This window comes from Alternaria postmessia (assembly GCF_024291825.1).
Source record: "Alternaria postmessia strain BMP 2775 chromosome Unknown scaffold_31, whole genome shotgun sequence".
Lineage (NCBI taxonomy): Eukaryota > Fungi > Ascomycota > Dothideomycetes > Pleosporales > Pleosporaceae > Alternaria > Alternaria postmessia.
The window spans coordinates 145,295-165,327 of record NW_026260104.1 but is presented as its reverse complement, the minus strand read 5'-3'; the positions used below and the strand labels follow the sequence as shown (position 1 = coordinate 165,327).

Genomic DNA, 20,033 nt, shown 5'->3' with positions numbered 1-20,033 from the left:
TAGGGCTCCAATGTCATAGATGTCAAAGTTACACGCCTTGTGTCATATCATAAATCAAGGGTATCCTCTCAACAGTTGTTCCGCCATCTGAGGCTTCATTGTGCGATGCGCAGAGACGTGTGTTGCAGGCAGGTACCCATATCTGCAATGGCACATGTATCCAACCGCCCTATTGGTTACTCTCTCAGTTCGTATAGGACAGCTTGAACACTCCTCGCCAAAAGTGTAGAAACTCCGTCAAAAGAGAGTGGTAAGAGCCCCCTAGCGTCAGGAATCTGGAGTTGGAGGCATTTCTCGGGAACCGCGATGGACGATGTCGACATCTCCCGGACCCTTAGATTGGGTTTTTCGTATATTTTCCGCAGCGGACGAAGAGGACATCTGAAGATTTCATTAGGTCCATGAGAAAGGAAATATGGGATTCGCATGCCGTCGCAACTAGCCGGAGGTCATATTCTTACGTCGCCTTGTTGAAGCTTGTCGGACCAGTCTGGCCGGTACTTCGTTTTCATATGCTGCATGAGGTCGACCAGCGACGCGGAGAGAGCAGCGGAGCTCGGCCACCTCCAGGAAGAAAGTTCGAGAACGAGAAGCGCGTTTGAATACAGTTGGATGAGGTTACCACCAAAGATCGCAGGCATGTTTTGGATGAGCACCGTGCCTGCTCGGTAAACCCAGTGTGGTGTGACGAAGACGTGGATGCCACCGAAGCTTACTACAGCTTCTCTATTTGTGATAGTCAGCATTAAATCCCTCAACACGTGTGGGCTTCACATACAGCACATGCCACGCACTTCCCCAGCAAGGATTTAGCAACAGATGTGTAATGTGCAAGGTTATGCGTATGACAGGAAGCAACTCGTCTTTCTCGTCGAAGAGTGGGAGTAGCTTCTTGACCTTCTCTTTCGCAAGGTGGTCACCCTTGCGAAAACGATTCTGCATACGATACAAGGAGCAAAGATATTCGGCGGGCTTTTCCTTGTCGAAACACAAATCTTCTTCCTGCAAGTCATGAGTCTTGTCCTGCGGTTCGTGCTCGACGAGTAGGCTTACCGGTTCTGGAAACAATGCCGGCCTGTCTAGTGTAGATGCAATCTGATTTTCAAGGCAGAATATAGTCATGTGCATGGCTCGGAGCATTTGGACATCGTCTGGACCAAGCTCTTGTAATGTGCTTTTTGACTCTAGATCGAACGCAAGCCGGCCTGCAAGAGCTATCTGCTGACCAATGTTACCCGCTATTGGGTCGAACGAGCTGTTGATGGCAAGTAGAAGGACGGAACGGATGGTGTCGATATTTGGGTCCATTGTTGCTAACTCGAGGTGCTCCATAGCATCTGCGAAGTATTGAGTCGCGAGAGAGCGGTATCTGATAGAATTGGCCTGATGATATGCAAGCCTACCTGTGGGGTTCCAGTCTTGATCTGGCGGTTGCTTTTTGCGAGTATTGGGGATGATGTAGCATGCTATAGAATATATCATGTACAGCGAGAACATCTCAGTCGACGTGAGGTCGCTGGGCAGATCCGGTCCAAGGTAACGTAGAGATGGATCCAGAATGGGGTAGATTGGCTGGACTGTCTCAAGGAACAGCTGCATCAGCTCGTACTGCTTCTCGGGCGAATGTTTGTTAGTGTAGTGCCAATCGTCGAGTTCTTCGTCATCTTGCTCGCCGCGGACCTCATGCGCAGTGTGCAGTCTGGGTGATTTGAGGAGGCACGATTCCGCGCCGAGATATCGGTAGCTATTTCCGGCTTCGGCAAAGTGATGCTCGTATCGAGGAATTTCAGAAGCGATGAACTCAGTCTTGACCTGCGTGCCGAATACGCCATGATCTAAAGCGCTACCCGAAGCTGCTGGTGAAGGATTCCCGCTTGACAGACTACGCACACGATCTACCAGCTCGCTGATATAGCTGGCGGTGTGCTTAGTTGGGATTTGAAAACAAGGCACGTCAGCTCACCTTCGTGGCAGCAGCTCATTGCGTCCATGGTCGTAAAACATGCATTCCACGCCGGCTTTTGTGCATTGCCTGACCCGTTAGCAGGATGCCCAGGGTGGGACAGAGGAACGATGTACCTGCACTTCGGTAATAAGGTGTCGCATCCGCGGCGACACTCTCGGCATCTCTTACATGCGGGGAGACTCTGGGGAAGTATAAGTGCGCGATGTCAAATTGCGGAGACGGCCGGCGTTACCTGAATCAGAGCATCTAGATCAAGCGTGGGGGAGTTTGAGCTGCTGGCGGCGGCGGCCATCGGAGCGGGTAGTTGCAAGGACGTGACAGCTATGGATCAAAGTCTAGCAGCTGCTCGAGTCTGTACTACAGTTCATTGCGCGCCGTCGTCTTGTCAGGGACAATGGTCTGAGACGCAATGGGACGCCTGGGCTGGGAAGATGGCGAGTGAGGGATGATCTTATCTGCTAGGGCGACCCGATGCAGAAGCGATCACCCCGGCCGCCTGCATCCCGCGTGCCCGCTGCCCTCACATGCCAGCATCCTGTTCTTCGTTCGAGAATATTGACCATCGCCAACCACCACCGCCAGCCCGTCCTTTATCTGCGCCATGACAACTGCGCCGTCGTGGTATAGATGCCAGACGCTCGAGGTTTACCATGCAGAACCGAACTAAAGTCCGTCGCCGCGTCCTGGCCTGTGCCCGCTGCCGGAAGCGTAAACTCTCGGTACACGCTTTCTCTACCCACGTCATACATGTACTGACTTCACCAAGTGCGATGGCAAAGTTCCTGCCTGCACTCGTTGTGTTGATGCCAGCGTCCAATGTGTTGGCTTCGACTCTTCAACTCAACAAGAAGCTCCGCGATCCATTGCAGATTTCTTGGAAGCGCACATTGTTCGGCTAGAGGGCCAGACCAGCACGCCGTCAACGCTGCCATCGTTGGGACAGTCAAGTGCCACTCTGTCATCCCCAGCAGATTCTCATACACCCGACTCCAGACCTGGCCAGTGGCGTGCAGAAAAATGTGCCTTCGCCGATAGCCTCGTCAACCAGGTCATGGAAGACATCACACCTTCATTCCTTGGTGTCTGCAAAGCCCGGCCGTTTTTACAGTGCGTCATCAAAGGCACCAGGTTGCCTTCGAAAAAGGGACCCGTTCTCTCAAATGATTTGAACGAAAACCACCCTAGATCTATCTTGAATCCCCAACAAACTAGGGGCCTCTTTTACGACCTCATGCCTGATGAGGTTGGCGCCAACAAACTACTCCAAAATTATCTAGATCGCGTCATTACGCAATACCCCATATATCATCGCAACGATGTGACAACGGCCTTCAACTCTATCTACCATAAAAAGGCGGCAACCCCCAACGAAGACTCTTTCCGGAATCGCTACATAGTCTGCATTATCATGGCTATCTCGCTAACTACAAGCGCGCGGAACAACGTGCAGAAGGCAAACGACCTCGCCTACCAGCTGGTTCGACATGCCATGCAATGGATTCCAGAAGTTGCGACCAACGACATTGCTGGGCTGCAGGCTATATTGCTTCTGACTCAGTATATCTTTCTGAATCCTAAGATGGCAGATTTGTGGCTCATGACAGGTCTCATCAGCCAAGCAGTCATCGACCTTGGACTTCACCAAGAATTGCCGAATGACGCCAAGGTTTCGGCCTATCAGCGCGACATGCGACGACGTATATTCTGGTGCGCGTGGGAGATGGAAGTTGGAGTCTGCTGCATATTCTTACGCCCTACAAGCCTCCCCGTCGGACGTATAGATGTCGCATTTCCGTTGGAGATCGATGATACCGCCATTACACAGTCTAGTATGTCGCCTACTGGACGGGTGTCAAAATTCACGCAGCGTATAATCTGCCGCTTCCGTCTTATTGAAGCCGAGATCATTTCTGTTCTATGGCATGGCGACCCGATATCTCAGGAATACTCCTCGTTGGAGCAATGGATACAACACTGCATCGATAACATGGCAGATTGGCAACGAGATATATATGCCACTTCAGAGGCTAACAAGGATCGCAGCTTGAACGCGCGATGGACTGAAATGCGCTTGTACTCCGATATCGCATGCCCTTATATCTTATCATTGTTACATCGGTCTTCTCAACGAATACCAAATCCAAGCAGGGAGAAGATGATGGTCGCCCTGGTCAATGCTGTCAAGGTTGCTGATGGCTATTTCCAACAATCAGAAGCAGAGGCTGGAAAGATTAAATATGTCTTCCATCCGTGCCATCATGTCTTTGATTGCGCACTCATATTTCTGCAGGGGTTGCAGCGTTGCAAGAAAGAAGTTGCACAAAACTACTCGTGGCAACAAGTAGAAGAGTGGATGCATGTTTTCTCAAAGTGCTTTCTGTCCATCTCTGAGCGATGGGCAGCCGCAAAAAGGTGTTTTGAAGAATACGAACGGCTACTTCTCCCAGTCAAAAAAGAATATCTCGAGTTTCTGGAACAGAGAGCGAGCTATCGGCCACCAACGCTTCATCAGACCGTATCTGATACGAGCACTATGTATGATTACCAAATTCCGTCTTGCGTTTTCACGGAAGGCGACGAAGCCTATCAACTCTGGACGGTGTTCAATCCCACCACCTCAACCACTGATACTCCAGACCCGCTTGGCGTCCTTTCATACAATCTGCCGCCTTCTGACTGGAACGCGGAGTTTTCTTTGAATGACAACATGGACATGATACCGGAAATGTAATTCTCTATGGCGTTTCTCGACAGGGTCTTTTCTCTTACCGGCTTTTGAGTATCCCAACTACATGCCAGCAACATGTTGTAATAGTCGTAACCTCTTGGCATTTGATGAATGTGCGCATTTTCGGTTGGTGGGAATGTAATACCCTTGGCGTTAACGCAGATCGATATCTTGTCCTCTAGTATTTCCTTATTCAAATCTTCCATTCAAGCTTTCGAAAGTCACTATCAAAGTTCGACAGTCCTGGCTGGTTCCTAGGTTCTGCAATTGTACGTACCACCATGTGTCACTGAACCCATTTTCAGTATGTGACTGATTAGCTATGAAGTTACACTCGCCAAAACTTAGTGTAATAGTCTCGCGTATTCAGTACGTGGGTCTCCCGACAAGGAACTGCCCGTCCACTTTTACCAACGTGCCGGGTCTGAATCGAGGTCGCCAAGAGCGCTGAACTGCCAACACGCTCATCCAGCCCCCACGTTGTAGTGGGGAACCGCGGCCGGCGTACCCGTCGCATTACTTGGTACGTGATAAAGATCAGGAGACTCTATGCTCACTACGAAATCGCGCCATGTCTTTACCCAGGAATTGAAAGTAAAGTGAAAACTGCCTGGGTTGATCATAGATTTCTCTGCAAATAGTTACTAGACGTCTTTCTCACAGTGCGCGAGCTTCGTATAGCCCCATAACAACCAAGGGAACAAGGAGTGTATTTACTTCATAGCTCTAGGTTGACGATCTCCTGTACTTCTGTAGGCCTGCCAAGTTTCACTACGGCTTTCTTGCTTTTCAAATCTATCACGATATTGAACAACGTGCCACTTCCACTCTGCTCGGTTTCGACCCTACATATTGCCCCTGGGGCATTTTGTTCGTCTTCGAACAATCGACTCACACTTTCCCAGCTCGGTTCTTCACCTAATGCTCCGGCATTCTCAGTCATTGTGCGAACCCGGTCCAAGGAATCTTTGAGCCACACAGTATCGGTCTCGCCAGGGTGCTCTAGAAGCAAATGGTTCGTGTGAATGACTCTCGAACCGGAGTCTGGTAGTACGTGGGCGAAAGTGCTCTTTGTGAACTCCAGACCTAGAGACTTGCTTGGGTCACCTATCAGGATGTGGGCTGAAGAGGCCATGCCAAAACTCTCAAGCTTGTGGACAGCCTCATCGACGCTTTCGCTTTCCAATGCCATTCTTAGGCCGAAGTGGGCAGGCATTCGGATAGAGTCGACGCCATGGACTTTTATGGCATTGAACAGTGTACCTACGCCACTGCTATTGAAGCCGATTTTTCCGATTATCCCTGCTTCCGTTACCTGGACTATAGTGGGTTTGGTAGCTTGCGTAATCTTGGTGACAATCAGATTCTGTTGCTGCTCGGTCATCCACTAGGTCCGATTAGCACACAATCATCCTATGCTGCATGTTTAATCAAGTAGAACTGACGTCCCAATTCTGCGCCAGCCATGCCCGATTTTGGGTATGCCATGCGAGTGCAGTGCAGCCATCGCTGAATAAACCAAAGTTAATCTCAGTTCTGACATTAATGGCCACGATATCTAACAAATCGCGTCCCGAGCCGTCGGCGATGCCTTGCATCTCTGTATGGAAATTCGGCCATTGCGCTTTCGCTCGCTGTTCAAACTTTGACGCGTGTTGGAGAACCTGCGGCCATCTTTGCTTGCAGTTCTTGAGGAAGAGACAAGCATAGAACTCGATGCAGCGGGCTATCTGTAGCTTGGCAGCTTGACCATGTTGGTAGCCGATCTATGTAATATGGTCAGCACAATCCCGTTGAGCGCCTTCTCGGTGCTGCGTTCATTGGCGGTGACGAGCAGCAATGACGTCACGCGTTGCACTTACTTCGTAAGGGGTTCCGTTGCACTCCACGAACAACATACTGTACTGAAAACTCGATAAAGATCAGACGAAAGCAAGAAAAAGTACTGGTTCAGGTTCTCGTCTACCTGAACTGCGTTGTTAGAGTCCATCTCTGTCATTCCTTCCACGGCAGCGCTTTCGGCAATCCCACGCGTGCCCCGCTTTCGTGCGCTCAATTCCGTTCCGAGCTATCGTAAAGCGCTCCTTCGTCTATAACTCGCTACAAGGCCGTAGATGAGCAAGTACATACGAAATGCGCTGCAAGAGCACCAAAGCAGTTCATGGGCCGCTCCAGGCTAGTTCATCCGGTATTGAAACCCTGCTACTACCCATTGTTTGGTATTTCGGAGTATATCAGTAAATGGTGAACCACTCACACGGCATTGAAATGATTCTGGACAGATGTGACGCAACGTTGCAAGCACAACTGCGCTTCAGGCCATAACGTTTGATGAGGCAAGGAGTTGATGATAAGATGGGGCTATGGCCTTACTATCGAGTGTTGTCACTTTCTAACATCAATTCACGACTAAGAAATCCTTTCTTCTTCGAAGGTATTACCCAAGATCATGCCGAAACGCGTACTTTGTTCGTATGGTATTGATATCGATGCCGTGAGTAACAAGTCTGCCCTCTCTTTTTATTTAGACAGACACTGATTCGTACAATGCAGGTGAGCGGATGGTACAATGGTCCTGTTTAGTGCATTGCCGGATCGTGGGCTAACAGCATGTTAAGGCTGAACACGAAGACTGGTGCTCCCGCGAATCCCACTGATATATCACCGGGTGTGTTTGGCGCGACAGTAGGCATTGATCGTCTCCTGAAGCTCTTCGACAAGTACAATATCAAGGCGACATGGTTTACACCAGCGCATACTGCAGATTCGTTTCCAAAACAAATACGCAAGATCGTTGAGAAAGGACATGAGATAGGGCTGCATGGGTAGGAGCTCTGATGTACGGAATGCATATGACATACAAGCTGACTTCGTACATCGATTACCCAGGTACACACACGAGTCCGTGTCTTTGTTAAGTGAAGAACAGCAGCGAGACGTTCTAGAAAAGAGCATTCAAGTCTTGGAAAACATCGTAGGCAAGAAGCCGCGCGGTTGGACTGCACCGGCTTGGAGTACGAGTAGAGAAACCATTAAGCTGCTCGAAGACTTCGGGATCGTACGGAAACCTGCACGCAATTTCTGGTACAGGCGAAGGACTGACAAAATGCTGCAGGAGTACGATCATTCTTTCATGCACCACGACTCTCAGCCATACTATGTTCCTTCCCCACATCACGTCACATATACGGAGACCGATCTATCAAAGCCAACTTCTCACTGGATGACACCCATGTCAACGTTGAAGCCGTCTGCAGTGGTTGAGATACCTGCAAACTGGCACCTGGACGACTGGCCGCCCTTCCAGTTATCACTCATGCAGCCAAGTACTCATGGCTTCGTCGATACCGCGGTCATCGAACGCCTATGGAAGGAACAATTCGAATTCCTGTATCGCGAATGCCCCGACGACGGAAGCTTCATTTTCCCCATTAGTATTCACCCGCAGGTTAGCGGCAAGCCACAAGTCATCCTACTGCACGAGAGGCTCATCGAGTGGATCAATGGCTACCAAGGAGTAGGGTGGGTTACTTTTGGGGTTACTGTCGACGAGTTCAAAAGCGGTAAGTTGAGCGGCGCGACTGTAGAGGGTGGGGCAGGCGTGTAATGTTACACCGAGATGGAGCCGAGATATTACTTCGTACGCAAGTGATTGAAGTCACTCCTCGGTTGACATACCCCGTGGTAGATTTTCCGACATTGTTACTGTATCAAGAACATCGAAACGAGTTTTAGTTCGTACAGAGTATACGTGCCGTGTTATTACCCTCTCTGCTCTCGCCTTGCATAGCCGCTACGCACGTCCTCTCCACCATTGGGGACCATACTCACGGGTCCGGAGCAACGCGCATTACACCGAGCGGCGGACAGCGAACGCGGCGCCCTTCAAGCGTGGGCTTAGTGCTCGAGCGTCGCTCAAGCGTCGGCTTAGTGAAGGCACTATATATTTGGGTTGCCATCTCCCCACCCCCCGCGACTCTGCGAAGACCTTCAGGCTCTGCTATCGCATGCTTGTTGATACTTACAATACCCTTTACGAGCTATAGAGGACTATCGTTTCTGCGCCAACAGTTGGTCTGCGATGCACCACAAAATTGATACAGCAAGGTGCTGGACATAAGGCCTGCAACCTGACTCCAGCCTATCGTTCTTTTCCCACTCTCTTGCTAATAGCACAAGTCAAGAGGCAACATTGCTATTGACAGTCTCTCTAATTTCTCCCATATTTCATCATAGAATTCCAAGCTTGTCGCTAGTCCAGCTCATGCCCATGAACATTCCACTAAGTTGTCCCTCTTTCTCTGGGCATCCTGTCCGCGCTTATCTTCTCATCTTATTATCTTCCCTCCATCTTGTCGACTTCCTCGAATCTACAAATTACTTCGAATTATTCTTTCTTCAACCTTGTGTTCGTCAGCTTTACATCCACCTGCTTCCATAGCGCCCCTTCGACAAGTGCATGTCTGATGGGTATATCGACATTGACAATATGGTCTTCTCGTAGGAATTTGATCTTGAAGGTAATAATATGCTCGGTGATCAGATAACAAATACCTAACTTGATGAAGAAGTACTCTTCGCTTTCGGTGTAGGTAGAAGTCTGGTGTTTGATGGTTGCGAAGATGATCTTACAGAGGGCGCAATAGAGAAGTGAGTCTTATGTGATAGATGCGATAATACATGATCAAGCGGTTTGTGAAATGAGAGACAAAGATTCGTCTTTATTTGCGGAGGGGCGATCTTGTATCGCCATGCAAACGAGTGGAGGGGCCTTTGCATGCTGACTTGCGATGCCGAATAAGAATCTAGGAATTTTAGTCGCGTTATGCTCACGATTCACACAGTAAATGCAGACAGCTGCGAGGCTACTCCTCGTACAGCTCCGAACAATAATAAAATGTCGCAAAATACTAGATTGAATGATGCATATCGACTAGGATGAGGGGGCAGTCTTGTGAGTAGGAACAGATAATGTTAGTATTGACAACCACGAGTAGCAGGAAGTAAATTACATCAACTAAACGTCATTAGGTAGTAGTCATCCGCTAGTCTTACTCCAAGAACACCTTACACGCCATGACTATCGCACTCTCTTCGTGTAGTAGATGGCTTAGTGGCCACCGGTAGTAGGTAGCTGTTTGGAAGTTAGCTTCAGGCCCACATACACAGCGGTGGGAACAACTTACACCAAGGTAGACCTTGAAGGAGTCGTAGATAAGCCATTGGAACGCAGTCAAAGTACCAATCATGAAGATACGGACAGGCAGTCCGTTCCAAAGACCACTGAAACCGATCTTGCCGTATATCCTGCCAATAGCTTGGCCAGCGCCCTCGCCAGCCTTCCGGTCGCTGTTGAGCTTCGAGACCATGACATCTAACACATGTTAGCCACCATTTACTACTCTCTGATATTCGTGAAACATTTCCGACATACCTGCGGGGTGCGAGACGACCGCGCATCCAATACCAGCGATGTATCCACCGAGGAAGCTCACACCAGTTTGCTGTAGACTTCCGTACGACTCTTTTGGCTTACCCAAGAAGCCGTAAATTTGCTTGACAGTCTCTTCAAACGTGGCGAACTTGACCATGGTGTATGGGATTTGACGCGCCCACAGAGGATACAGGCCCTTGTAAAGACCGCCAACGCCCTCTTCCTTGATCACCTTCGACCAGCCCTCCCTTAGTGTGTTTGCGAACGGTGGCATGGTCGTTTGCATCCGGACCTTGATTGCCTCCATAGGACACAGGGCAATATCGGCGAGGAATTCGGCGGAAGCGGAGGCAGCGAGATATACAACCGTTTGCGGGGCGCCGGGAGCAAGCTTCTCACCATACAGGTACTTGAAGACTTCGTAGAAACCGTATTTGCCAGCCCCTTGCATGGAGTAGCCGATGAAAGTGGGTGTCCAACCAAAGAATACACCGCGCAGACCCTCTTTGGAATAGATCATTTTCCACGCTTGCGAGTTGGATTTGTAGAGGTTGGAGTCGACTTGACGGCGGCATTTTACCTGTGAGATGAGAATCAGCGCGTGTGTCCTCGGAAACATTTTGAATACTTCAGCGACTTCAAAATGTAATTGGCACGTGAGAATAAACTCACCAGATCCAGCGGGGTAACCATAGTATGTGTAGGCCCGCACGCGATAATACCACCCATTGTACACGCCGCAAAGTATGAGCCTGAAAAGAGCTCAATCTTCCTCTGCGGCTTCATCGCGTCCAATTTGTTCGACATTGTGAATGTAATTGTAGTTGAGTCACCTCAATTGCTGTGTCGTTCTCGCCGTATGGTGTCGTTTTGGTGCTGGAACCGGGGATGAGGTTTGTCGCGTGCTGCTTCACAAGGATGGTGCCTCAAAAAAACAAAAGCCGGAAGATCTGGAGGAGGGGTATAAGGAATTATAGATTAGAAGAGGGAATAGGGATTCAACAACAATCGCAAAGCCGACTGGGTAGCCTTGTTTGTTATGACGGCACGGCTCTAGGTAGCGGAAAGCTTGTCCGCAGCTTCCGCGTTACCTCGCTATGACGTCGTTTCTGCGGGTGGGACGTGATGATCAGGCTGACGAAGCTTAGCCTGATGCTTATCGATATCGCATCCCCGACCCTCCGCGCGCGATCGGATTTCATTCTCGACTATTGGGCAACTCCGCCCCTCTGTTACAGTTGCAAGTATCATAGTGAGGGATTTAGCATAAGAGTGGGTCGTCTCAGCGCGGTGCAAGATCGTGCTCGGGGGGAAGTCAGCTGCCCAGCAATACTTACGCGTTATGCGTAGGATGCTTTGAGCAGAATGAGATTTCCGTAGATAAATTCTCTATCGTGAGGATGCTATAGTCATGAAGCGTGATAGTCATACCTAACTCCGAACGTGAAGAGGTCATTTTATCTAAGTACCCCCAAGCACCCACGCTATGCCACCCCAGCAAGAACAATAAAGTGAAGACTGTCCCCAAAAACCGAAGTCCAAAGTAAATGCCATGGTGTACCAGATGTGTCCCAGAAAACAGGGCATGCAATTCCTAACAATAACTTCGTGCAAAATCAATGCGCAGAAAGTCCAAATCCATTCAGCCTGCTCTTAGCAAAGCCATGGGTTTATGGTTGCTCTAGAAATTCGTTGAGATGGTGATTTCTTCATCACTGATGTACGTGACGTTCGAAGAGCGGGCTGGAGAACGATCGCTGGCGCCGTCCGGATCACAAGGAGACAGCGGTGAGTCGGACTTGAGTGGGCCATCTACCGACGCATCGTGTCAATAATCATACATCGTTATCATATACTTCTTCCCCATCTGACTCACTACCAGAATTATCATAGAGATCAGCCGCTGATAGGCTATCGTCCTGTGGCCAAGCTTCCAATCTAGGTTCGATCTCCTCAGCCCACTGTTGCATGCGTGTGGTGTCGTTGACAACATCTCTATACAGATCCAACTCAAGATCCTCGCTCTGGTTGAGGTCGTAGAGCTGTTGAACGAGGAATTGGCAAGTGTCGATGAGTGGGGATAGATGATGTTTCGGCATGCCTAGATCTTTTTCGTATACGATGCGCTTCATCATGTCGGTGATCGTCTCACGGAGTGTTTTCCATCTGAGTTGTACCAGATCCACAGGCCATCCCTCGTAAGTCCTGTAAAGCTCGCAGACAAGCATCTGTGCACCTTGCCGTACGTCTTCCAGCTTGTGTAAGAGTAAAGGGGGTGCCCAAATGCGGCTTTTCCCTATAACCCATGCGTAGAACATGTACTGGTGCTTTTGCTGAAAGATAGCCTCGTTCTTTATTTGCAAAAGACCGCCAAAGAAATCGAGGGCAGCCGAGCCGCCAGGTGCGCGGCCCTCTTCAATCCGACTGTTTGATGCAACCGCCTTCGCAATCGTTGTAATAATTTTGTTGACACTGTCTACCACCGGACAGCCTTCGCAATACGATAGTGAAGCTCTCATATAAGCATCGCAGAAGGGAGGGTCGAGCGTAACGATGCCTTCAAGAAGAGTCTTGAAGAGGCTGGACTGAGCCTGTGGGTCTCGCCAACCGAGCATCGATTTGACCATGTCACCGGGATGGAAGTAATCCATTTTCGACTCATCGAATATTTCCAACGCCTTGTCCAGAACCGCAATGGCTTTCAGATCAGAGTCCCACCAATAGAGCATGTTCCGTTCTTGATAGGTCAATGGAAACATCATAGTCTCCCGGTCGAGCGAAGCTAGGCGATCAGCACCTGAGGCAATGGCTGGCAGACCGGTATCGATGCGTAGGAGCAAATTCGACAGGAATCCGATGAGCCTGTTATAAATTCCCGACTTCTTGCTCACGATTCTCCATAGGTCAGGGTCCTCGTCCTGGAACCGCTTGTACGAGTGCATACAAAGCATTTTCAGGCAGAAATCCAGGAAGCCACCATTCAGTACTACAGCGATCTCCACATGGCCCAGTTCGAGCATCTGAGTTAGTGTGAGATAGAAGTCGTCCCAGCCCCGTATGGACATGTGGGTTTCAGTTGTGACGATACGTAACCTGGTCGTGAAACTCGCAAGTATCCCACCTGTTAGTGAAGAAAGATCGAAGTCCATATCATTCTCAGCGTCCTCCTGACCGTATGAAACAGGGTCCTTTTCGCGCGAGACTTTGAGACAGTCAATGAGAAAGCTACGTGTTTGAGACCGTACTTTGGCGTGTGTGCAACGGAGCAGCAGATTGAGCAGATTCCATTCGTCGGTAGCAAGAGCCTTGAGGACAATGTTGCAGCATGTTGAGCAGGGCAGGACGGAGCGTCGTATCTGAAGTAAGGTCTCGGAAAAAATATCGGAAGTCATGTGACGCCAGACAACGTTGCCGAGGTGTGCAAGCACTATCCTCAAAGAGCGAGTTTCCTGCAAAGACGTTAGTGTCCTGAATCTGGATAAATCAAACGCGATATCATGTACTTGTAGATGGCCTTCTGAGCATGACCCGTGGTTGATAGTACGTGACATGGCATGAAGCTGTCGCACAAACTTTGTATGGTTTGGATCGAAGCGACAGTATTCTCGGATAAACACCTCGTTCTTAAGATCAACCTCATTCTCCAGGGCTGGGGGCATGGGAACTTTTAGAGTCTTCCCGTCTGGAGAGGGGACCCAATTGCGCTGATCGTTTTCTACCGCAGTCCGGCGTTGATAAAACAGCATGTATGCAGAATATTGTTTCGGTACGCGGTTGAAGGTGTCGTCTGTCAAGCCTCCAAACGCCCGGTACCCAATGTCTGTTGGGTCGAAAGGTCCAACATTGCTATCATCGAATTCAACCCAGGTTGGTGCTGCATTTCCTGTCGGACAAGGTCGTTCACGAATGTAAGAATAGTAATGACCATGCTCGCAAGTACCTGTGTGTACAAGTACACCAACAAGGTCGAATATGTCCGCTTCCTTTGACTTGCTTGGGTCACTAAGATGGTCGACATGGTACGTGCTGATGTCGATAGATGGTGGGAATTCGAAGTGATCGTAGACCTTTCTCCGACTGAAATCGGCCAGGTCGAACTCGAAGCGCTTTAGGTGGAAGATGAGGTTGTCAGGGACCTCCTTGAAGCAGGTGCTGATGTAGTTAGCTTCGCTCAATACCAGATTTGAATTCAATTTACCGCTTGACTGCATCAACATATCTACCCCCACAGCTTTCACATTTGTACTTGTTGTCGCCTTCCATGACATCGCCTCTAACAAAAGCCTGGAGACTCTCTTGAAGTGTGGACTTGCCCTGGACATCGCATTGTACCGCGAAGAAAGGCTCCGTTCGTTCAGAAACGTGTTCGCACTCTTTTGATTTGATCTGATTCAAGGTTTGCCCCCCATAAAATGAGCGAAAATGCTGTTTGTGCTCTTCTTTAATAAGTTGGCGTTCCCATTGGTCGAACAGGGAATTGTAGAACTCATCTGCGTCCATCTGAACGCTGATGTCGATAGGCATGAGCTCCGAATTCTTGACACATGCTGCGAAACTGCGTGGATCTGCAGACCTGCGAAAGGAATGCTGCATGTTTGTAAATAGCCTCTGTGTTTCAAGTAGAAGCTGTTGAGAGCCACTGCCTTCTTGCAGTTCCAAACCTAGGATGAATTCACGGAAGTTGAGATTCATGAAGAGCTGAGTAAGAAGGGAGTTTGCGTAACAGATGGCGCGCGGGTTGTACAGACCCACATAGCCTGTGCCAGAGCGTATTTCCATGGAACGATCGACAGAGACGGTGGCCAACGCTGGCTCGTATTCCTCGTTTTCTACGTCTCCTGCGAGCTTGATGAGGGTATTGTACGTGCTACTGTCGTCGACTAGGGCAAGCATGAGATCGTACATCTCGTGCCTCGTGTGTGACTCTAGTATCGGTACAGTAGCTAGGCCAGCTTCTGCAGAAGACCGACTGGTTTGAGTCAGTATCTTGCTGTATGAAAAAAGGTAGCAAATCAGAGCAGAGTCGCTCGATTTTTGGTCGGTTTGCGCGACGTACCTCTCGGTGAAAATGTACTTCTTGAATATCTTCTCCATCACGTCGCCTGTATTGAGAGGCTTCTTGAACGACTTCAATGACAGTATGCAGCATGATATAAGCTTTGTGAGACCAAAAACCACGTGGTCGATCTCGTCTCGGCCTACAAACTCCTGGTGCTTGTGGTTCAATAGTAGGTCAATCCATTTAGTCAAGTACAGTCGGAGTGAAGCTTCGTTGCGTTCGTACTCGTCCTTTGCCCGAAAAACCCGCTCAGCAATGTCGAGTAGTTGAAAAGACTGTGTAGGAAGGCGCACAGAATCTGGAATGATCGCAGAAATGACCGCCCAGAACTGGGTGGCAATCTCGCCTTTGGTCAGTGGACATGTAGATGGAAGATCACCACCACAGACGGAATCAATTTTCTGAGCAACATGTTGTCGCAAAGGCTCCCTGAGGTCTTCCAGAAGTAGCGCTCGGTGCAATTGCGGAACTTGGGGGTGCTCAATGAAGGCTTCCCAGATGATGCGCGAGTGAAGTGATGCTTCTAAGATAGTGGCATAACAATCTCGAACCACGGTAGCATCTTCGTTCGTTTCAAGTGCAACCGATAGGATCATGATAAGGCGGTTTCCGAGTCGTGTGCCGTCGGAGAAATAGGTGGCCGAGGCGTCGGCGGAAGGTCGCTCTACTTTGCATAAGGCATTGGCCATGTTATGAGAAATGAGAACGTGGCACTTACCTCTAAGAAACTCCAACAGAGCTGCCACGAGGACAGCCGCTAATTGCAGCTCTTGAAAGCTCGAGATTGTATCACTAATGAGACGAGGATTGAGAAGAGCTTCGTTCAACTGGCGTATAGCACCGACCAGGAACTTCTCGTCTAGGTTTGACTTCTAGTTCGTTAGCACATGGATATCAACACGAATTATTCAGTAACTTTACGTTACGTATCTGCTCTCGCAGTCTAGCCTGAAGAGCCATAGCCGCGTATCTCGCCTGATAGAGCTTTCCTGGGGGAAAAAGATCTTCCGATCGTGCTGCGCCTGCCATGACACTATCCGCAAAGGTATGTCGAGCTGGGAAGAAGCTCAAATAATCGAACACCTGGCGAGAATCAGCAACGTACAGCGCGATCCCATGCAAATAAATACCATTCGGCTTAGGTTATCATCGGTTTCCATTAAGGAGAATAGCTCATCCAGATATTTACCCACTGTGGATTCGAAAACCGAAGATCCTGTGCTCTGTCCCGACAAAGGTTGAGTGACTTCCGCATCTGGGGCCCTTTGTACGAGGAGCTGCCCTCCGAAGTCGATACGGCTCAGTTTCTCGTTCGACCTATCGGAAACGTTGAGCCGCTTGCCTTTCGCGAAAAGGTTGACCTTGGTGCATTTCGATACATGACATAGTCGCCTGTAGAGATCTTCCACAGTGTGATCTGCACCCATCATCACGACCTGTCTATCGTTACCACACTGGACTCGGATCGCGATCGAATCGCCGTAGAAAACATCCGTTTCGTCGACTTTGGAATCTGCTCTTCGATTGCGATTGAATTCTGGTTTTTGACGTATCATCTCCAGTAGGAGCTTTTGGAACAAGATGATTCTGCGACAGCGCCCCTCATTCTCATGCACAGCCAAGTGAGATGCGGTGACATCCATGGTTGTTGGATCTCCACTATCTGGGGACTGACTGCGTATGACCTTGCAGGCCGAACGCATCTCCTGCATACACTTCTCGACTAGGACAGTGTGAGCAATTTCCACATCTGCTAGCATAACACCCTCAGCTTCGTTGATTTGCACATAGCGACTCGCAAGAAGACGAGCAGCACGATCTTCAATAGTGCCTTCTGGTGATGATAGAACCATGGACCATAGCACATCGGCACCGGGAATCTGCAATACAGTCTTTTCCCCTTGGTCAGTTACAACAGGCTGCCGCGTCATAGGAAAGTTGTAGTTGGCGACAAATTCGAACATGCCATTTGTGTACATGCTGGGGTCCATGTGTGTCATGTGAGAAGAGACAAGTTGCCTACAGTAATCGTTGTTTGGGGCAACTTTCAGCGTTTGAAGTAATTGCACCCATGCCCAGTCTCGGGCTGTGTTTGAGAGCGCACGAAGACCGATGGTGTGTTCCCATAGCTGATTGTACATCTCGACAGGTATGGCTGGTCCAGCACGACATATCATGAGTGCTAGGAGCTCCAACCGACAACGGAGAGCTAGCTGTTGGTGGGTGGATGGTTCATGGTTTTTCTCGATATCGACATACGATGTAATCTCGCTTAAGATCTTGCATGTGACATCTTGATTCTCATGGAAGAAGGATCCGTCCCCAGAGGGAATCGGTGAAGCCAGCGAGAAGATGACTCTTGCACTTCCAGTTGCCTCGGCTGAGTTGCTGCCGATATAGCTCGCACAATTCCTGTAGATTGAATACCGCTCTTCAATGGGCACGCTATGTGCGAAAGTTTTGAGGTGCTCGGCAGCCTCACAATACAGGTCCAGCATGTCTTTGTCTGGCGCCTTCTGAGACATTGTGTCGCGGACAAGACGGATACAAACATTCCACGGTCTTGCGGTACTTTCACTTATAGCGAAGTCTTCTGCCGAGGCCTTCTCAACGATCTTTTGGCCCAGGTCTTGCAGGAATCGGAATATTTCCATCGTATAGCTACTGATGGGCGTCTCATGAAGTTTAGTGCAAAAGTACAGATGATCGGAGGGCTTCATCAGATGCATGATTGGCCTAAGCATGGTCATAGTTGCGGTTACCACTCGAGGGTCGGGATTTGTGGCGACCGTGTTCCAGATGGCGTCCGCTTGGGAGTCTGTCCAACGCTGAGTCACAACGAGAAACCCAACAATGTTTCCGCTGCGCGCGATGAGCTGGGGATGTGAGTCCACGCTGACGAGGTAGTCAACCACTTTCCCGTCGAGAAGAAAGTCCGCTAGGTACCGCATGACAGGATGCTTTCCTGCTGCGTTGGCCTCATTGTACTGTTTCCAGATTTCGACCAAGCTTATATCCATCACACCTATACTCATGACGCGCAAGTCCATTTTGCCTTTAGTGAGGTATCTGCGTAGAATCTTGAACTTCCAGGCGTTGGCGACTAGTACTGGAAAGTATTGAGGGTCATTGAGATAATCGTCCTGTTTCCTGGCAAGACTGCTTTCGATGGAGGATGATGTTGTCGGCGAATCGACGCTCCGAAAGTCTAAGTATCTGTCGACCAGATCTGACTCTATTTTCTTGTCCCAGATACATAGTTCAAATAATAGCGAGTGAAAGTGTTGAATCAAGTCTCGAGCGACGGTAGAATCGGTAGTTCTGCTCAAATCGAAGAGATCGTCCATGTACTGCTCCAAGAACTGTAGGACTCTGCGACAAAATTCGGAACGATCGTCGTCGTTCGAAGATTTAGGGCCCTGCGACATCGATATACCCAATGAGCATAGCACAGGAGCGGTAAATGCTGCGATCTGGGCTTGCGTGTTCAAAGGCACGTGGTGGAAGGCTTCGTTGGCCAGTCGTAGCAGATTTTGAGCACCATTGGCGACCAGAAAGTCCTTCTGTAGTAGCGAGACCATTTTCCGGATATCAGCGGAGTATTCTTTGCTGACCATAGAAAATACTGGCGCCTTGTCAGGGAGAAGAATGGTATGCCAGTTCCGCATATGTTTCTGGCTAAGGAGAGGCAAATTATACATCTCACTGAGACGCGGGCGGGAGAGGAGGTGGACGTCGGCAAGTAAAAGGTAGGAGCATATCCTGATGTATGCACTCAAGAAACTGTAGAACATGTCGCCCGTGCGACGATCATCTAGTTGGTGGCCAAATGCCGCCTTGCGTGATAGCACTTTGTTCACCAGTAAAGAGAAATCATCCCAGAACATGGCCTTACTCGCATAAAAGCCATGTGAGTTAGCGGAAGGTTCGGGTAGGTCGGCCAGCCATCGCGAAAGGCTAGGAAAGAAGTCGAAATCGATTTCTTTGTCAACTAATATTGTTAGAATCGTAGGCGCTGAGTGGGCATCAAACTTGACGTACTCCTTTGCATGTGTTGTGTCAGGTCGCGAACAACGGTAGAGTAGCTACCATGTTGGGAGTACGGAAATTGGCGAAAGTAGTCTTCTGCGTCCACCTGTACCGAAAAGCCGACTGCTTCGTCGTCATCGTCGTCAATTATCATGATGGGCGGGCTTCCTCGCTCATCTTCGCTACTAGTTATGAGTATAGGCGACTGACCGGGGGTAGGTGAGGGATCCTCGAGGAAGTCGTTAGCATTGCCGTGGTCCTCGTCTCCACCGCGCTTCGGGGACAAGGGCGGGTGTGAGCGTATGGTCATCTCTACCTGCTTCTCAGAGGGTGATGCGGCAGTATTCGCGGGGGTTTGGGGCTCGCTAGGCATGGCGCACAGGCTGTTGCTCCCGCTGTGCAGGCGGGGGCGTTTGCGTGTGTAGCTGGCGTCGGCGTCTTCAATGGGGTCGCGACGCGGCGGCGAGGCAGAGGCGGTGATTGCTGGCTCGTCTGCAGCGACAGACTGCACTATATCTATGTCTGGCGCGGTCATGACGGTAGAAGGCCTGTGTGGTTGTCTGCGAGAGGACTAGGCGTGGCCAGCGACTATCAGCACGCGTGTAGGCAGGTGAGGCCAGGCAGAGAGCAAGCAATCCCAAGTACAGGCAACAGCAGCTCCTTCCAGCCTTAGTGGCCAACAGCCTTGCACAGCGGCAGGGTAAACGCGGGGAGGTTGGGTCTCATCTGCGTCAACGACAGGAATGAGCTGGAATTAGGGTAATGCAATGAGAAAGAATCAGATTCAACTTGGTAGGCAGAGCTTCAGATATTCGAC

At 49.8% G+C, this 20,033-nt stretch overlaps 6 protein-coding genes across 6 annotated transcripts; 2 read left to right on the top strand and 4 right to left on the bottom strand.

Annotated features, from left to right (window-relative positions):
- Positions 1–267: 267 nt before the first annotated feature.
- Positions 268–2,258, bottom strand: J4E82_005736 (uncharacterized protein; the record flags this gene model as incomplete). Its single annotated transcript, XM_051731997.1, has 7 exons — positions 268–381; positions 462–726; positions 779–1,002; positions 1,054–1,915; positions 1,964–2,032; positions 2,080–2,147; positions 2,199–2,258. 7 exons carry the CDS (start codon positions 2,256–2,258, stop codon positions 268–270), a joined length of 1,662 nt encoding a protein of 553 aa, XP_051588246.1.
- A 358-nt stretch (positions 2,259–2,616) lies between these two features.
- On the top strand, positions 2,617–4,697 carry J4E82_005735 (uncharacterized protein; the record flags this gene model as incomplete). Its single annotated transcript, XM_051731996.1, has 2 exons — positions 2,617–2,685; positions 2,733–4,697. The coding sequence occupies 2 exons, from the start codon at positions 2,617–2,619 to the stop codon at positions 4,695–4,697; spliced, it is 2,034 nt and encodes a 677-aa protein (XP_051588245.1).
- A 715-nt stretch (positions 4,698–5,412) lies between these two features.
- J4E82_005734 (uncharacterized protein) lies at positions 5,413–6,592 on the bottom strand (the record flags this gene model as incomplete). Its single annotated transcript, XM_051731995.1, has 3 exons — positions 5,413–6,081; positions 6,140–6,460; positions 6,557–6,592. 3 exons carry the CDS (start codon positions 6,590–6,592, stop codon positions 5,413–5,415), a joined length of 1,026 nt encoding a protein of 341 aa, XP_051588244.1.
- A 712-nt stretch (positions 6,593–7,304) lies between these two features.
- On the top strand, positions 7,305–8,301 carry J4E82_005733 (uncharacterized protein; the record flags this gene model as incomplete). The annotated part of the gene is made up of 3 exons (XM_051731994.1): positions 7,305–7,519; positions 7,584–7,752; positions 7,810–8,301. The coding sequence occupies 3 exons, from the start codon at positions 7,305–7,307 to the stop codon at positions 8,299–8,301; spliced, it is 876 nt and encodes a 291-aa protein (XP_051588243.1).
- Positions 8,302–9,804: 1,503 nt separating this feature from the next.
- Positions 9,805–10,935, bottom strand: J4E82_005732 (uncharacterized protein; the record flags this gene model as incomplete). The annotated part of the gene is made up of 4 exons (XM_051731993.1): positions 9,805–9,828; positions 9,881–10,068; positions 10,129–10,708; positions 10,801–10,935. 4 exons carry the CDS (start codon positions 10,933–10,935, stop codon positions 9,805–9,807), a joined length of 927 nt encoding a protein of 308 aa, XP_051588242.1.
- A 1,028-nt stretch (positions 10,936–11,963) lies between these two features.
- On the bottom strand, positions 11,964–19,751 carry J4E82_005731 (uncharacterized protein; the record flags this gene model as incomplete). Its single annotated transcript, XM_051731992.1, has 8 exons — positions 11,964–13,577; positions 13,632–14,280; positions 14,327–15,097; positions 15,185–15,851; positions 15,906–16,056; positions 16,109–16,270; positions 16,318–19,178; positions 19,229–19,751. 8 exons carry the CDS (start codon positions 19,749–19,751, stop codon positions 11,964–11,966), a joined length of 7,398 nt encoding a protein of 2,465 aa, XP_051588241.1.
- Between the last annotated feature and the right edge of the window lie 282 nt (positions 19,752–20,033).